Source organism: Myotis daubentonii, chromosome 1, assembly GCF_963259705.1.
Source record: "Myotis daubentonii chromosome 1, mMyoDau2.1, whole genome shotgun sequence".
Lineage (NCBI taxonomy): Eukaryota > Metazoa > Chordata > Mammalia > Chiroptera > Vespertilionidae > Myotis > Myotis daubentonii.
In genome coordinates this window covers 72,585,374-72,602,929 of record NC_081840.1, presented here as the reverse complement: position 1 = coordinate 72,602,929, position 17,556 = coordinate 72,585,374, and the positions used below count along the sequence as shown (strand labels likewise).

The 17,556-nt window shown below is 42.9% G+C and overlaps 1 protein-coding gene across 2 annotated transcripts in view; it reads right to left on the bottom strand.

The window, feature by feature from the left end:
- Nucleotides 1-207: 207 nt before the first annotated feature.
- SCG5 (secretogranin V) overlaps nt 208-17,556 on the bottom strand; it is a 64,424-nt gene continuing 47,075 nt past the window's right edge. Inside the window, exons 3-6 of one of the 2 annotated variants that reach the window (XM_059705495.1) lie at nt 17,319-17,468; nt 12,125-12,237; nt 4,531-4,584; nt 208-779 (exon numbers count right to left, since the gene is read on the bottom strand). In XM_059705495.1, coding sequence (XP_059561478.1) covers nt 684-779; nt 4,531-4,584; nt 12,125-12,237; nt 17,319-17,468 — 413 coding nt within the window. In that variant the 3' untranslated portion in view covers nt 208-683. The remainder of the gene's footprint in view (nt 780-4,530; nt 4,585-12,124; nt 12,238-17,318; nt 17,469-17,556) is intronic. The other variant, XM_059705505.1, reaches the window with a different exon arrangement.

Sequence of the window (17,556 nt, the reverse complement as noted above, 5' to 3'; positions counted from 1 at the left end):
CTGTCTGTGCCACTTTCAGCTTTCCGTGGAAGCTCTGAGTCTCAGTCCCACCATCTGTAAAATGGGAATAATAATGCAGCCCCATTTGCCTCACAGTATTATTGTTAAGACCAGATACATTCATATTCATGAGTTTGTCCTACTCAGCAAAGACATTGTTTTCATAATGGTCTGAATTAAAAAACAACAACCTTCCTATGCCAATGCTTGCACACAACGCACATTTATTAAGATGCAGCCCACTGAGATGTGTCAGGCCCTCCTCCGAGTACAACCTTCTTTATTGGTGTGTACAACGCCCACGGGCTGGGTGAGCGACATCATCAAAACCAAATGCCAGCTTTTTACAGACTGGGCCCAAACAGTGCAGCCAAAGCAGCATTCCAAACGGCAAGAAATCTGACATTCCATTCACAGTCCTGCTTTTCATTGTCATTGACATACACACTTCCATTTTAATGCTCATTTCAGATCCTCATAAATAAATTTTTTTAAAAAGCTTGCATTTAGCAGAAAGCGGGGCTATCGGTGAAGGACAATGCAATAGCAAGGTAAAGCTGCTTTTCATCCACACTGGACTAAATTATAAGCATTTCGCCATTCACGGGGGCTCTAATAACAGGTGCACATAAGCAATACCAAGGCCTGACGGCTGGTGTGGGTGTCCCCCCAGCATCTTCACTTTACTCTGGGTCCTTATCCTCATCTGAAAAATGGGGGACCGATTTCTTTGCAACAACGTTGTCCAGTCTCTGTCCTTGTAGATATGGGTTGACACTCTGGAAAAAAAAATATATATATATATGTATATATATATGTATATATATGGCTTGGTATTATACCTGAACATCGATACAGACACCTCACAAAATAGGTGGATGAGATCATTCATTTCTGGTCTATTGGGTTAACTATAAGGTAACAAATAATTACTCCAGTGAACTAACCCACATCTCAGGGGGAGGAGAAACGTTGTCTGACAGATGTGTCTCATTGTGTCTTTCATGGAGCTATAAAGTCCTTATTGGATGCATTATGCCTCCCTCCTTTGCTTGGCACAAAGATTTGGAATTAACCAGCGAATAGGCTCTCACTATTAACTTAGATACACAAGCCCATTATGAAACAGAATTATTATTCTATGGCCTTAATAGGGGGAAGAGAGAATCTGAAATGCATTAAATCATTAAATTATTTTACAAGACGAAGGTTCTAAAGATCACCAAGCAGGGCCAAGGTGAAATTCGATTTGCTGGCCAGTCACAGATCATCCTATAATGTTGGCTCTTCCACGCCAGCATTCTCCTAAAGAGGATTCAGCAGGGGCTCCGTAATCATTTCCACCTTCCCTCAGGCAAATGGAAAAGCTGAAGAAAAAAGGGAGGAAGTCATGTGGAAGGCTCCATTATTTTTGACTCAAGACTCCATGGTCTGAAATCTCTTTTATCTGTTGGTATTCTGAATGAGTCAAGGTTTTTCCATTCCCTCTCTAATACATATTTTTTTTTGAGGTTTGGATTTGAATTAGTAATTGCAGCTTTAAAAGATAGCCTTTAGCAAGTAGAAAAAAAATTTCAAAAGTTTTGAAATATTGGTTATTGAAGTCACCTTCCAATAACTGAACAAAAATACAGGAAAGAAGCTGTAGTTGCAGATGATCAGCAACCCCGCTGCATATGAAGTCCCCAGGGATGAATGGGCAGAGTGCACAGGTCTGCTGTGACTTTTGAAGGGTGAGCAAACATTCTCCAAAGAGAAGGACTGGGAATGAGCTTAGTATTTGTAAATGTCCTTTCCACATTCCAATGGGTAATGAAGCATGCCAGTCCCACTCACCCTGAAGAAATGCATCACAAACCAGCTGAGAATTTAAAAATATGCAATGTCCTCAGAGATCTGAAAAGTGTCATGTCACAAAAGATGCCAGGAAGACATCTTTAAAATATTTAAAATAACTAACATCTTTTCTATAACAAGAAGTTTGTCAGCTGGAATGGCCCTAGCCTATCCCAAAGAATTATATCAAGATCTTTGGAAGGTAGAGCAAATGTGAACTGAAAAAGCATATTCATATCATAAATCTCTTGAGTGATTTTTAATAATATTTATTCTGAAAATTTTACTACATTAAAAAAGGAAAGTAGGTTTTTGTGTTTAATCAACAGTGGAATACAAGGTTGATAGCTCTTTACTAGTAAATAAAACAAATAGTAAACCTCAAATATTAACAAGATACATCTTCAGAGTTAAAAAATTTGCTAAGTCATTTAAAGGTGAATTAACCTTTTACTCATGAAGCAAGTAGGAATTCAATTGAAAATAAGCAAGTATGGAAAGTTTCATAAAACCACCTGGGGCTCCGTTGTAACTTTGGGGAGAATCCTCTTGGTGAGGGAGTTTTATGGGAGATAGTCCTTCAGACCAGACCCAGAACATGGCAAAGATTGGAGGGAAGGGGAAGTAAATTAACGAAGAAGTAAAAGGAGCAATCAGTTGAACTTTGTTGATGAATGTTTAACTATTAGCATTGAAGCCTAACTTAAGAGTAATAATAATGATACTTGGTTTTAATTATCCTCTGGAGAATTTAAGACACTTACAGATTTATCTTCAGCTCTGGGTGAGAGACTAGCCAGGTTACAAAGTGAACATGATTCAGTTACACAACTGAAGAACCATTGGGATTGAATCCCTACTTTCCCTGTCCTCTGGAAACCCACAGCAAATACTGAGCTTCATTGGAGAAAGCCTTAATTTTTCCCAAAGGGAAGCCCATAATTTCTATTGATTCATGCATTTGAGGTGGTAGAGTCTTCAGTCAAGATGGGAACACCATCTGAGGCATGATGACAGGGGAGGATAGTTCTATTTCCCCAACAGTCCGGAGAGGCTCACGGTTTGCGGCATGAGCTTGGGTCTTTGTAGATGCCCGAGAATAGAAAGAACTTGATACCTCTGGGTCACAGCGACCCATATTTTCACAAATTCTAAGCCTTTCCTATGAGGAGGAAGTTGAGGCCAAAGTAAAACCTTTATAATACGTGTCCTAGCCAGAATTCTGATTTTTATAATCCTGGTTTCATCACTGAACCTAAATCGTGACCCACAGTCATTACTCAAGTCAGGGCAGAAGGAATGGCGAGCCAAGAAGTAGAGACAATTAAAGCTAAAGGCTAAGTTATTCATTTTGGGCCCATGATTGGTCTTATTTGGAAATGTCCTTGTTGCGCCATGGAGAGATATTCAAGCTATTTTGCTGGTAAATTATGTGTATTCTGAGCTCCTGGAATAGAATTTCTTGATGTTCTCTCAAGCCCACTAACACCCTTCAGACCCTTCCTGCCACCATCTGCCACTGGACACTGTAATCACCTGAGAAAAACCCCTAATAACTCTGTTAACTCTCCCAAAGATCTGTTTCCAGACATCAAAACTGCATCTAGCATAGAAAACTGGCCATGGGATTTCTGTGTTTTGTCAGGTGGCATAGTGGTTTGGGAATCTCTGTTGCAGGGTCCTGAGAATTAATGCTGAATTTTTTTTAAAAAAACCACCTCCCCACCCCCTAAGCACTCTGACTGGACTCGGCAAACCTCTCAGCACAGCCGCCATGACCACTGTCCAGAGTCCCAAATTTCAACAGGATCCCAGCACTTATTATTCTAAATAACCAGTCAGTGGCCTTGGGTACATGGTTTGCTTTGTATATTTTAACAAAGATGGCTACTCTCTGGTAGCACTTAGCTATGTGATACTAGGATTTTAACCTTTTCTCCTGATGATCAGAGAATGGTGGCAGGTGGCCAGGCATTTCTGTGTAGGAAGGTTCCAGTGGATTAGCTGAATGGACAATGACCACTGATTAAATCATGGTGCCATCAAATGAGTGAGAAACCCAGCGCTAATTCAACAGCTTTACATGAGGCAACACCACAGCGGCTCAGTATGACACATCCAGACCAAAGTCCCACCCTGGGCAGCCCTGGGATGGTTGGTAGATTCAGAGGTCAGCAAACCAATATAATCGATCTAGTTGATGTTTACATCAATCTGGGTAGGCCAAGAAAAAAGGCATGTGGGAAGAATGAGGTTTGTTCTTCTCATCTTTTGTCCCCACATTCCTTCAGCATTGTTGCCTGGAGCATGCCTTTCATCACTTCCTTGTCCCTGTCTAGTGCGTTTATGTAATTGATGCAGATATGTGAACAGTCTCCCAGTGGCCTACAGACCCTCTGAGGAAAGACACATACTCACGTACACCCGGGCAAGAGATGCAACACACGTTTCCTGTGTACAATGGAGCTGATGGAATCACCACAAAACTTGGCTTTGCACTAAAAACCATGTACGAAAGCTTGAGAAAGCCATCCCAGAAACCAAGGCGGACTTTGTGGGCGTGGCCTGGTCACACAGACCACTGTTCTGCCCTCCCAGGACTGCTCCATCCCAACAACTGAAGGTTACAGCTTGTCAATGCCCCACTCAGAAAGCTCCGGGCATCCCAGCCACCACCAGCCCGCTGTGCATTACCCTCCGCTTTCGTCTCTGTCCTGCCTTCATCTTCTCATACAGGAGCTTCTTGTTCTAGAGTGGGAAGAAGAGACAACAAATATATGGATCAGGTTAGGTGAGCCTCTAACTTAAAAGCAACACTTGGTGTGTCCCCTGGATATTTGCATACCATATTTTGGAAACAAAACTAGGTGAAAAAAAAAAAAGAAACTAGATGAAAGGAAGGTCGCATCAGAAAGCTAGACCATGAGGGGGACGCTGGTGGTTGTGCAGCTCTCGGTAAAGGTCTCTGCAACGCCCCGAGGCACCTCCCTGTCATCAACATCCCATAAACGGGAAATACGGCACTCTCACACCCAAGCGCGTTGGAAACCCATCTCCTCACTGTGAACAGCCTTTGTTCAAGACAAACAATGTTGTGTCACTTTACTTTTGGGCCTAACTCCCTTTTTATGAGCTGTACACATAAACTGTTCTCTAGAGCGGTGCCCGCCCATGAATAACAATCCTCTAGGTAAATAAATGGAACTCCGACTTCTGCAGCCTTCCCTCCCGTGGCTTTAGTCTGTGCACCCAGTCAAGACGATCGGAAAACCATTTGGCCTATAACAATTTTAATAGAGTGAGCCTTTTTAAAACTGCCAAAAAAAAAACTTCTTGGCAGAAGGAAAGTTATGTTGCGGGGGGCGCGGGGGAGGGGAACGGGATCTGTTACCACAGTTTGTATAAGTGTTTCCACATATTGCTGTATTTCAAACACACAGGGGCTGGAATGAGCTCTAGAATATCGGACACGTGCTCAACAGATTTCCCTTCTGTCGGGATCACAAAAGACAGACACGTAACCTGGAGGCACAAGGGGAGGAGGGAAGCTGGGGGGCTTTACTTGTTTTTAATCAGAAGGGAACTAAGGTATAAAAAAGGTGATTCATCGTACTCTAAATAAAATACCCTAACATTGATTTTTTTTTTTTTAAGGAGATGACAGAGTTTTGGTAAGGAACAAGTTTATACAGCACTTGTATCCTCGGAACTGTCTGGATAGAAAGAATTTTTTTATGGTGGATTTGGAAATGAAAATGACACATGCCAAGAATGAGCTTCGTAATTTTCATGTTCATTAAAATCTACCTCACCCGCAATTTACAATGTGTATTTCTTGCCCAACCTCAACTATGCAGCGAGTCCGCACCAGGGAGGGAGGGACCCCTGGCTGCCAGAGGCCATCCTGGCCATGGCCTCCGTCTCATGCTCCCTTGGGGACTGATCGGTTTAATATCAGATGCAGTCTTGCCGTTTGCGACAACATGGATGGACCTAGAGGGGATTGTGCTAAAGGAAATAAATCAGGCAACGAAAGACTAATACCATATGATTTCACACATATGTGGAATATAAAAAAAACAAAACAAAAAAAAACAACAACGAATCATAAGCAAACTCATAGAGGCAAACACCTGATTGGTGGTGACCAGAGGAAAAGGAGGGTGGAGGGAGGGCAAATGGGTAAAGGGGGTCAGGGAGTCAAATGTATGGTGATGGATGGAAATTAGACTCTTGGTGGTGAGCACACTACAGTGTATACAATATTGAATTATAATGTTATATACCTGAAACTTATATCATGTTATAAACCAATGTTATCTCAACTTAAAATATACATATACATATACACATACACATACACATACACATACACATACACATACACATATACATATATGGAGAAAGGGGGAACATGGTCATTTACTGGAGGAATGAGTAATATCGCTGTGGGGCTGTTGACCGGTGTTGCCTTTCTGGGATGTAACAGTTCCTGATGCACAGAGAATATCCTGTGCAGAGAAAAACGAACGCTCGTGCACTGCTGGCGGGAATGCAGACTGGTGCAGCCACTGTGGAGAACAGTATAGACTTTCCTCAAAAAACTAAAAATGGAACTCCCATTTGACCCAGTGATCCCACTTCCAGGAATATATCCCAAGAAACTAGAAACACCAATCAGAAAGGATATATGCAGCCCTATGTTCATAGCAGCACAATTTACAATAGCTAAGATCTGGAAACAGCCTAAGTGCCCATCAGCAGATGAGTGGATTAAAATACAGTGGTACATCTACACAGTGGAATACTACGCTGCTGTAAAAAGGAAGGCACTCCTACCATTTGCAACAGCATGGATGGAGCTGGAGAGCATTATGCTAAACAAAATAAGCCAGTCAGAGAAAGGTAAATATCACATGATCTCACTCATTTGTGGATTATAATGAACAACATAAACTGATGAACAAAAATAGATCCATAGACAGAGAAGCATTGATGGGGTGCTCAAACCTCAGAGGGAAGGTAGGGGAGGGTGGGGGTGATGGGGAGAGATTGACCAAAGGACTTGTATGCAGCATATAAGCCTAACCAATGGACACAGACACCAGGGGGGTAAGGGCATGAGCAAGGGGGAAGGGGAGGAATAAGGACACATATGTAATACCTTAATCAATAAAGAAAGGAAAAATAAAAAAAAGAATATCCTGGCAGTTTGTGCCCGAGCTGGGGAAGGGGGCTGGGGGAAAGGAGTGAGGATAGGAGCGTCTTCATGTGCACCTCTGTGTTCAGCTGCCTGAGCATGGGAGGGACTGTGCAGGGACCTGAGAGCTGGCACCATCATAAAAGACAGCCAATCAGTGTGGAGGAGCTCCGCGGGGCGACCAGCAGGGTGGAAGCAGCATCGTTTATCACTCTACTTTAGAAGGTATTGGGCCAGATTATGCCCAGAAGAGCCTTCATTCAAAAGGGAGTGCAAAAGGCTAGCTAGTCTTCCTCTCAAAGACGGTCCTGTGTTTCCCTGAGGACTAGGGTTAGGGTTAGCAGGATGGTGCTGGCCCACCTCTGCATGGAAGTGCTGGGGCGCGGAGATCAGCCCTGCTTTGTATGGATCCAAGGGCAGGGACTGGCAGGTATGGTGTGGGTAGCAGACGTCTAAGAAGAAACCATCCCCCTTTCCTGACACCCATTCCTTATTGGTGGGTGGGGAGGGGTGAGTGGTGAGCCTGCTTCCCATGTGAGTAGCAAGTTCGAGTTCATAAAGAGGGCTTTCCATTGTGCTATCAAGATTTTGGGCAACTGCCCAGATGTTGGTTTCAAATTCCATTCCTAAATGGAACCAGGGAGGCTTCTTGATGGAATGTCTGTTTCCAGGGGTAGGGCAGGGAAAGCACAAGGATGAATGAATTTGGAATATCTAATTGGGCCAGAAAGTTAGGAAATGCTCAAAAACAATGATGGGACATGTCAGAAGAAAGAAAAACCAGCACACAGTGACTCCCACTGGCTACATCTAGGACAGTCTGTACACCAAAGTAAATAACGAGCATCAAATATTTAATATTGATATTAAATACACACAATTTTAAGTAAATAAACAAAGCAAGGAAAACTCTTGCTTAGACTAGAATGCCAACCAATAAATGCATAAAAATAATAGACTAAGAAAATTGCCATTAAAATGACCATAGTTTTCACTGATTCTGGTGAGGGTCATCAATGGGTACTAAAATTGTTGGTTAAAAGTTTAATGGAGACAGCATATTTACACAGTCCCAAAGTATCCTTCCGCAGGTCAATTATTAATTTCAAAAGGGAAACTGGTGATTTTACAAGGTAGAAAGCTGGCAGACACTACTCTAACCAGGTGAGACTAACGGGCATCACGTGCTTCTTGGCATAAAACACTAAAATAGAAAAGCATAACTCCAGTCTGATCACATGGGAAATGCGATGAACACCAGCTGAAGAACATTCAATTCTTCAGACGTTGCTGAGGTTATGAAAGGCAAAGAGGGTCCTGGCCTCTCATTTCTCCCTCGGCTCAGGCTCTGGCCATGATCAGCTGCTTCCGTGCAAGGAAGAGCCCCTAGTTGTCCATGCTTCCAATGAAAAGATGTGATAAGCACTTGGACAGGAAAAACATTTGCTGTCAAGACAACATTTTCCTGAGTAACACTTTGTGATTAATGTGTGACGAAGGGGAGTGACTGGCATCTATAGCAGCCTGCCTTTGGTCATAGCCGCTCAATGTTGTGGGTACACTCACTGTCTGGAAGGCAACCAGTCCTAGATAGGACTTGATAGGATCATGTATAGGACACATTCTGAGCGGTGAGCCATGGAAAAGGTAAAGGACTTATCCAATTTTTAAAGAACTCCTGGAGTCAGTTTGTTTCAAATCCCAGCTCTGCCAATCATCAGCTCTGTGGTATTAGGCAGCCTATTCAAATTCCCTAAGCCTGTATTTTCTCATCTGTAAAATGAGAGTAATAGGAATGGGCAGCTTGAATGAGATAATTCAGTAAACTATTTAATATAGTGTCTGGTATATAATATGTGCTCAATAAATATTACTATCTATTTGTGTATTACAAAAGACAATTACCATTCATCTTTGTATTCCAATCACCTAACACAGGCCTGGAAGGCATATGATGTGCATTTCATAAATGTGTCTTGATGCATTAACAGAGATAAAAATGCAGGAAACAAGACAGACACTTATATTTATATGTGAATCACCGCTAAAGACCCAGTTCGGCTCCAGCTAATGTCAAAAACAGAGAAACATTATTAGCAAATAAGGAATCAGGTCTTGCATGCAGTTTCATGTAAAAGATAATTATTTCGTTAACTTGAAGGATTGTTGAGCTTAAGACAAGCTTGCGGCCATCATTCTATATATACACTACGAAGGCTTGTAGACCCCAGTTTAGAAAAGCAAGACATACTCAATTCACATTTCCATGTGAAGATCAAACAAACCATATTTTACTGCTAGGTGGTAATGAGAAATTAAATGAGGAAAACTTAAGTTTAAACAAACACATAATTATAGCTGATAAAAGGTTTATAAACATTGCTCCTTGGTCATTGATCTGTAATAGTACTTCCCTTTTCATTTAGTACTAACTTGTCTGCTTGAGCTCCGATGCACACAGACTAGGAATGACTGAGAAAACAAACTGGTATTTAGAGAAGGATGCAAAGAGGATGAAGGGTGGTGGTTGGCCTCTTACTGGAGCACTGAGAGTGAGTGGAACTTGGTGAGAGAACTCTAAAGGTGTTTAAGAAGAGGCAAGGAAAGTTGGCAAGAGAGAAGTTTCCATTTCTCCTGCTTCCCCAGTTGGGATCTCTGCCCTAAGTCAGACTTCTCTCAGTCTCCCCCTTGCTTCCTTTTTCTCTTTTCCAGCCTGCCAGTTATGCAGGCTACCTTCTCACCTTACACCTCCATGCCGCCCTTTTTAGCAACTTTGACTTCCTCAATGGGTATTGTACAATTGGCCATGAGTCCTCAGTCCTGGATCTTCCTCTACCCTTATCTTCCATCTTCTCTGGTAACTGTACCCGGGGGTCATGGCAGAACTAGAGCATTTTACTGAATGAGGTAATTCAGTAAAATATTAAACATAGTGTCTGAACAATGCTAAGTTGTGTTCATTTTATTTTCATGCAGTTCTTCTCAACCAGAAGACTATAAGCTCTATGAAGACCAATACCATGTCTCGATGACTATTGCATATTGAGCACCTAGCACGGTACCTGGAATGAAGCAAGCATAATATCTTCCAATTAATCTTTGTTGAACCTGCCCTGGCTTCTGTTTGGCAATACTTTTGCCCATCTCTTGTGATTCCTCTGTGATTCTCTGTGATCTTCTACTCTCTCCCTCCCTCTCTCTGCTCCCTTCTTCCCTTCCCACCTCCCTCTTTTCTTTCCTCCTTTCTTTTTAAGATTCCCTCAGAGGGAAAGTTCATACCACCCACTTCATATAAGCCTGACCTATCTCATCTTTCCTCCTCATGCTACACTAGTATTTATGCCACATACCGATGTTAGGTTGCCAGCCTCCCTGGAAATGTCTTAGAGCCTCATCATGTTGGTGACTTTCACTTGAATTCACAGCTTTCAGAGCTGGAATGACTTCCTTTTTTCCTAGCTTTCATACTTTCTGCCACCAGAATAAGTTCCTTTATAGAAGCTTTTCATGATTCTAGTCTCCTATTTAAGAACCTATAGATATTTGCCAATTTAATTCAACATATTCAAACTCTTCTAGTAGGCTGCAGCATGGCTCCCCATGCCAAGTCTCCCTAACGGAACTGCTTATGAAAAAGAAGAGAAATAAAATGATGCATATTGCAAGAAGCAAGATCAACTTAGGAGGTATTATTGATTTGTTGTTTTAAGACAGGAAATGTGTGCATTTGAAGGTTGCATGTTGAATCAGCTCAGTGCAATGTTAAAGCAAGATGATGAAAACGGTTAACAAGCCGGGACATCTTTCTCTAAAACGGTGTAAAAGGAAGGGAGAGCGTTTAGTCCTGAGACTACAAAATTCCTAGTAAAGTCGAAGCAAGGTCAGCTGCCAGTAATGAGCTGAGAAGGGATTGATAGCTTTAGAAGGGCTTAGGAAGTTAGGAATAGCTGCTCATTCACTCATTCCACAGATGTATTGACTACCTACTGACATGTGAACTAACACTCCCTAGTATTTTTCCACTTTTCTCACATGGCTTCAGCATCCAACTACATGGGCCCAACCACAGGGACACAGAAATATCCCCATTCAACTGGGATCTCCTTTGGCCCATTGTCCCAGCCTGCCTTCACCATCTTGAATCCCAAATGTCACTTTGTGCAAGCCCTTCCAACTTTGTGTCATCCTTTGAGAATCTGATAATTACACCTTCTATATTTTTTAAATTAGAAACATTTATTAAAATGTGGACATGCAGGATGCCATGTGAAATCTCTCTCCCTGTTGACGTGGACCCTTTAACAAGCTCCCTTTTGGGGATGTTCTCTTGCCTGGGCTATGTCTCCCCACTGCTCCCAATAGGACTTCATGAACGATCTCATCAAATACTTTGCTGAAGTCCAAGTGCACCACGCTCACTTCATTTCCCTCCTCGAGCTGGCAAGTAAGTGACTAATGCTGGCAAGTAGAATACAATTAGTTTGACAAAACTTGTTTTTAGCAAACCTGTGCCAAATGGTCATGCTTTCTCTTTCCAAGTGCTTATAAACAATTTCCTTAACTGGCAATTATAGATCCTTGCCTGGTATTGACAGCAAGCTCACGGCTGCACATTTTTTTTTTCTTTCCTTAACTCAGAATTACATACATCTGTTTCTAAGCTTCTGGCATCGTTTTTCCTTAGTTCTGTAGAGGTCGTTACCCTCCTCTAGAGATAAAATTTGCAAATTTTCTCAGTATCCTTTTTTAAAAACAATCATATATTTCCTATAAGAGCTGCATGAAACACTGGTGACCCTTTAGGATGTATCAGGAGGCCGACTGTGGGGTGGACCGCAGTGGAAGCCTCTGCAGCCTATAGCTAATAAGATGGGTTCAGGTCATCACCTCTTCAGATTGGCTGGAATATTGTGGCCTAGAGTGTGGTTTGGACTAGAACTACTTAAAGTCCCTCTCAACCAGAGATTTCTAAAAAATCAGCCACTAAACAATTTTTCTTCTCTCTCCCCACCTATATTGCTCATCTCTCCCATCGGTATCTTCAGAGCAGCAGAGTATAAACCCACTAGTAACTAAGATTGGACTTACCCACTTGCCCAAGCCTGGGTAGTCATGTTCGGGATCATACAGGTGCTGGTGCAACTGGAATTCTCGACTGAACTCCGCTGTGTCGGGGGTGTGTTCTAAACACCCATCATCTGCTGCAAACAGCAAAGGGTTTGAGGAACGGCCAAGGCATTTATCATTATTCCAAAAGATAATGTATTAAAAACAACCAGACACCCAAAGGTCAGACTGTATTCACATCAGTCACTCTAAGTCACTTTTCCTCTGGGATTTGTTCATCCCAAATGCTTGTACCTGTGGCTGAGACTGTTTGGCTGCCCACCAAACCCACTTTCCCTTTCCCCTCTGCACACAGCCAACTTCCCAGCCGTGCTTTGCAATAGGGCGGTGCTGTAGGCCTGAGTTTGGGCCAATGGGACGTGGGCAGAAATGATATATTCCATTTCCAGGCCTAGCCCATCCGAACGAACCTCCTATATAGCCCCATTCCCTGTCCCATGCCCACCTTTGTTGTTCTGCTTTATACATGTAGCCAATCAGGGCAACTATGTGGAATTTAATGAACAAACTGAACTAACAAGCAAAATAGAGGCAGACTCAGAGAGCAGACAGACAGCTTGGGTGGGGGGCAGGTGTCAGGGGTGGTAGAGGGATTGAGCAAAAAAGAGAAAAAGAGAGAAAGAACTCATGGACACAGACCACAGTGTGGTGATTGTGGTGGGGAGAGGGGTGGGTGAGGTGGAAGGGGTATAGGTAGAATAAATGGTGATGGAAAAACGAAGATGAAAGATGGCAGTCTTGTTGCTGAACCTCCCACCCCACCCTCTCCACCACACCCTCACCACCTCCGGCAGGACTTCATAGGAGTGGGAAATAAACTCCTATTGTGTGAAGACACTATCTGCTTTATCTGTTATAACAGCAAGTATTTCCTTAACTAATACACTTCCCTTCCGCATGACTCACTCTGTTTTCCCTTGGGTGAGCTCTTTAGCAACACTTTCAGCTCTTGGAGAACATACATGATACAAGAACAACAATCACTAGATAGTACCTGCGGTTGTGTGTTATGGGGGTAATGGGGTAAACTTTGAAGTCAGACAGAGCAGAGTTTGAGGTTCAAATCCTGGCTCATAAGTGACAGATAGGTTTAGTTCCTTGGAAAAGTTAACTTAGTCTCTCAAAGTCCATTTACTCATCTGTCAGGTGGGAATAATCACATACGTACCTTATAGGCTGTTGTGAGAAGTAGAGATGATCGTACGCAGAGCATTTGGCACATACTAGGTTTGCTTTGTTTTAATTCCTTCCCCACCACTTCGCTTTAAATGACAGTTTATACTATGACTGCTCTTTGAAATAAAGCATGTCTTCCATTCCAACCCAAGAAATGTTATCCCTCTTCGCTGCTGCTATTACCTATACCCTGTCATTACTAGAAACCATGCTTTGTAAGTCTTTTTTTCTTTCCTTCTTTCTGTCTCTAATGTGCTATAGACAATGGTTTAAACAGGGGGCAGAGGATGGATTGTAAATTTTGTGTAGGGCTAGGGCAGCGGTTCTCAACCTGTGGGTCGCGACCCCTTTGGCAGTTGAACGACCCTTCCACAGGGGTCTCCTAAGACCATCCTGCATATCAGATATTTACATTACCATTCATAACAGTAGCAACGTTACAGTTATGAAGTAGCAACAAAAATAATTTTATGGTTGGGTCACAACATGAGGAACTGTATTTAAAGGGCCAGAAGGTTGAGAACCACTGGGCTAGGGGAAGAAAGAGTCCCTTTGCACAGGGAGAATGAACCAGCAAAGGCAATGGTAGTCTAGTCCCCTGAGACTGCTCTGACACCTTCCGGCAGCTTTAGGCTCCAGTCTCTCAGCTCTTAGCAGCATCAGCTCTGGTGGAAGTCAAGCGCCTGAACAAATCCCTAATGTGGCCCCCCACTTTTCACGGAACTATTTATCTAATTTCTTCATCTAGAGCAGTGGTCGGCAAACTCATTAGTCAACAGAGCCAAATATCAACAGTACAACGATTGAAATTTCTTTTGAGAGCCAAATTTTTTAAACTTAAACTATATAGGTAGGTACATTCTTATTAACTTAATTAGGGTACTCCTAAGGCTTAGGAAGAGCCACACTCAAGGGGCCAAAGAGCCGCATGTGGCTCGCGAGCTGCAGTTTGCCGACCTCGGATCTAGAGCAATTGACACATAGGGAAAGGAGAGCAAATGAAGAGAATTCTGGCCATCTGCATAAGGCAGCTTTGCAACCTGTTCGTAATTGTTTCGCCAGTACCTCCGAGGGCCAGACTGAGAGTGAAAATGAAGTCCTGTCCTGGGAATCAGATGTATCTTGGGCCTGATAATGTGCCCTGGGATTCACATCCTATCCCTGAGGATGGACTCTCTGGGTCCTGCTGCTCTGTCCATGGTGAGGGGGGCTTGCTTCAGAGGAGAGCATGGCACGGGAGGGGAAGACGTGTTATTCTTGGGTTGCTCAATGGTGTGGTGTCACGATTCTCAGTGAGGCATATCTCAAGCAACTTCTTAAAAATAATGGCCACATCTACAAGTGATTTCCTTTCTAGAATACAAATTAGGGTAGGACAAAGTCCGAGAAACAGAAAGATAACAAAGGAAATGGCAGGTAAATTGTGACAAGAAAGGGTCTGGGAGTTGGGTTTTTATCCAACTCTATCAGCCCAGTTAATAGCTATTCTCAGAGCTCCTAAGTGCTTCATTACATAGATCTGTATTTTCTTTTGTCAGGATAACCTACATTGCCTGTTTTTTAAGGGCATTGACTATGTCTTCATTTTCACAGTGAAAAGCCTGAGGCCCTGGGAAGAAATGAGAGCACTGTAGTGAACAGAACTCAGATCTCTTGGCTGTAAGTCTGCTTCTCTTTCCATCCTCTTATAACAGTAGTTCTCCAACTTAATATGCAGCAGAATCACATGGAAGGCAGGTTCAAACACAGATCCCTGCGTCCTACCCCTGAGTTTCTGATCCAATAGATGTGGGGTAAGGCTTAAAGTTTTCATTCCTTGCAGACCGGTGCAGCCACTATGGAAAGCAGTATGGAGTTTCCTCAAAAAATTAAATATGGAACTGCCATTTGACCCAGTGATCCCACTTCTAGGAATATATCCTAAGAAACCCAAAGCACCAATCAGAAAGAATGTATGTACCTCTATGTTCATAGCAGCACAATTTTCAATAGCTAAGAACTGGAAACAGCCCAAGTGTCTATCAGTAGATGAGTGGATAGAAAAGCGGTAGTATATTTATACCATGGAATACTATGCAGCAGTAAAAAAGAAGGATCTCTTACCCTTTGAGACAGCATGGAGAGACCTGGAGAGTACCATGCTAAGTGAAATAAATCAGTCAGAGAAAATCAAGTATCACATGATCTCACTCCTATGTGGAATCTAAGTAACAAAATAAACAGATGAACAGAGTGGATCTACAGACATGGAAGCATGGAACAGAGTGTGGAATCTCAGAGTGAAGGTGGGGGAGGGTGGGTGGGTGGGAGGTAATCACCCAAAGACCGTGTTTGCATATATGCATCACCCATGGACATAGACAATAGGGTGGTGAAGGCCTGGGGCGGGGGGCAGGGGAGGGTTGAAGGGGGCCAATGGGAGGGGGGAGAAAGGGGACATATGAAATAGTTTCAACAATAAAGAATTATTTTTTTAAAACGTTTGCATTCCTAATAAGTTTCCAGGTAATGCTGATGCTGCAGATCCTGGAACCACACCTGAAGAACCACTTAAGCAAATCCCTGTGGGGAGTGTTGGTCTTCAAACTCTAAACTGCTCTCTCTTCCTACCCTCCAAAGCCCAACAAGCAAGTAAAATGCAGCAAGAGCATGTGGCTCTGTGCAGTGAGTCGGGCTTTCCTGCATCCTTGAGCCAGTGTCCCCACTTCTGGGCCACATCCAACTACTTTGGTTGCTCCATCCCAGGATGGAGGCTCTGTGCCCATGAAAAACAGAGACCTCACCCTAAGTGAAAAGAGGAGTATCTTTCAGAGACGGCGTCTTCCAGACAAAACTTACATTGTGTTCAAGAAAAGCTGAGGGGCCAATGCTGACACAATTTTCAAACCGAGGCAATTTGTCATGGTGGTTGGGTGCAGGGTACTGAATCAGGTAGACCTAGGTTTGAGTCTTGACTCAGCTACTTGCTACATAGATAGCATTGGGCATGTTACTCTCTAAGCTTCAGTTTCTGTGCCTATAAAGTAAGGATAATAAGTACCAACTACTCCTATTAGGCTTGGAGAAAAAGACTACTTTGAAGCTAAAAGTTAGCACAAGCCCAAGGAGAGAGATGCATTACTTACTAGTGGCCAAGCTAATTACAATCAGGATGCCATTAATGATCCTTACCCTGTGCTAGGTGCTATGCCAAGTGCTTCATATGAATAATTTCATTTAATTACCACAACAACCCCCATTTTGCAAATGAGGAAACTAAAGTGCAACATGGTTAATTAACTTGTTCAAGGTCACATATTTTGACCTTGGGTTTGAATTCAGGTAATCCGAGTCTAGAGCCACTTGTTTTAACCACCAAGGTAAGCTGCTCAAAGCCCAGCATGAGTGTACCTCATTCACCAGTCGTTCTCTTTGGCATTGGGAAATAGGAATGTGGCAAGAACATGCAAGTAGCAAGGAAATTTTCAATTTTCTTCCTTAGCCAACGTCTTATCTTACGAACCCCCTCCCTCTCATTCCACCTCCTGGCCCCTGAGGGAACATCTCAGGATGGATGTTAACTAGTTGAGATGTAGTTGGAATGTCGATTGTCAAGAGAAGTAAGGAAAACAAATGGCATGGGTAATCCACGGACTAAGTAGCCAGTTCCAAAGACACGAACCATGGGCAGCCGCTACATCATAGAAGGGAGGGGAGCATTCTCCATGCAGAGAAGAGCCTCAGTTTCCATTTCAAAGAGAGACAGACAGACAGAATGTAAAGCCTTAGCAAGGAAGTCCAATGTGGGTGTATCTGAATATCAGAACTCACCAAGAAATGTATTCTCAAATAAAATTTCCTTTGTAATCCACTTACAAATACATGAGGGCTCATTGGACTAGAAATACCATTTCTCACAATATTTGTAGCTGATCTTAGAATGTTTTATTTCCTCCCAAAGCCACTGCCATACATGGGAACCAAAGGACATGTCCCTTACCTGTTTTTCCAACAGGACAAGGATTTGGAGGGTCAGGGTAGCCCTGATCCTCACTGAAGTCCTTGGGAATGTTGTCACCAGTCAACTCTGCCACAATGTTTGGGATGTTGCCAAAAGGACCCAAGTGCTGCAGACCTTCATGAGCTCCACCTGCCGGGGGGAATCGGAAGTAGTTCATTTCAGTGCAATTACATTCATTTTAACGAATATTTAACCAGCCATGCCACACATGCAATGC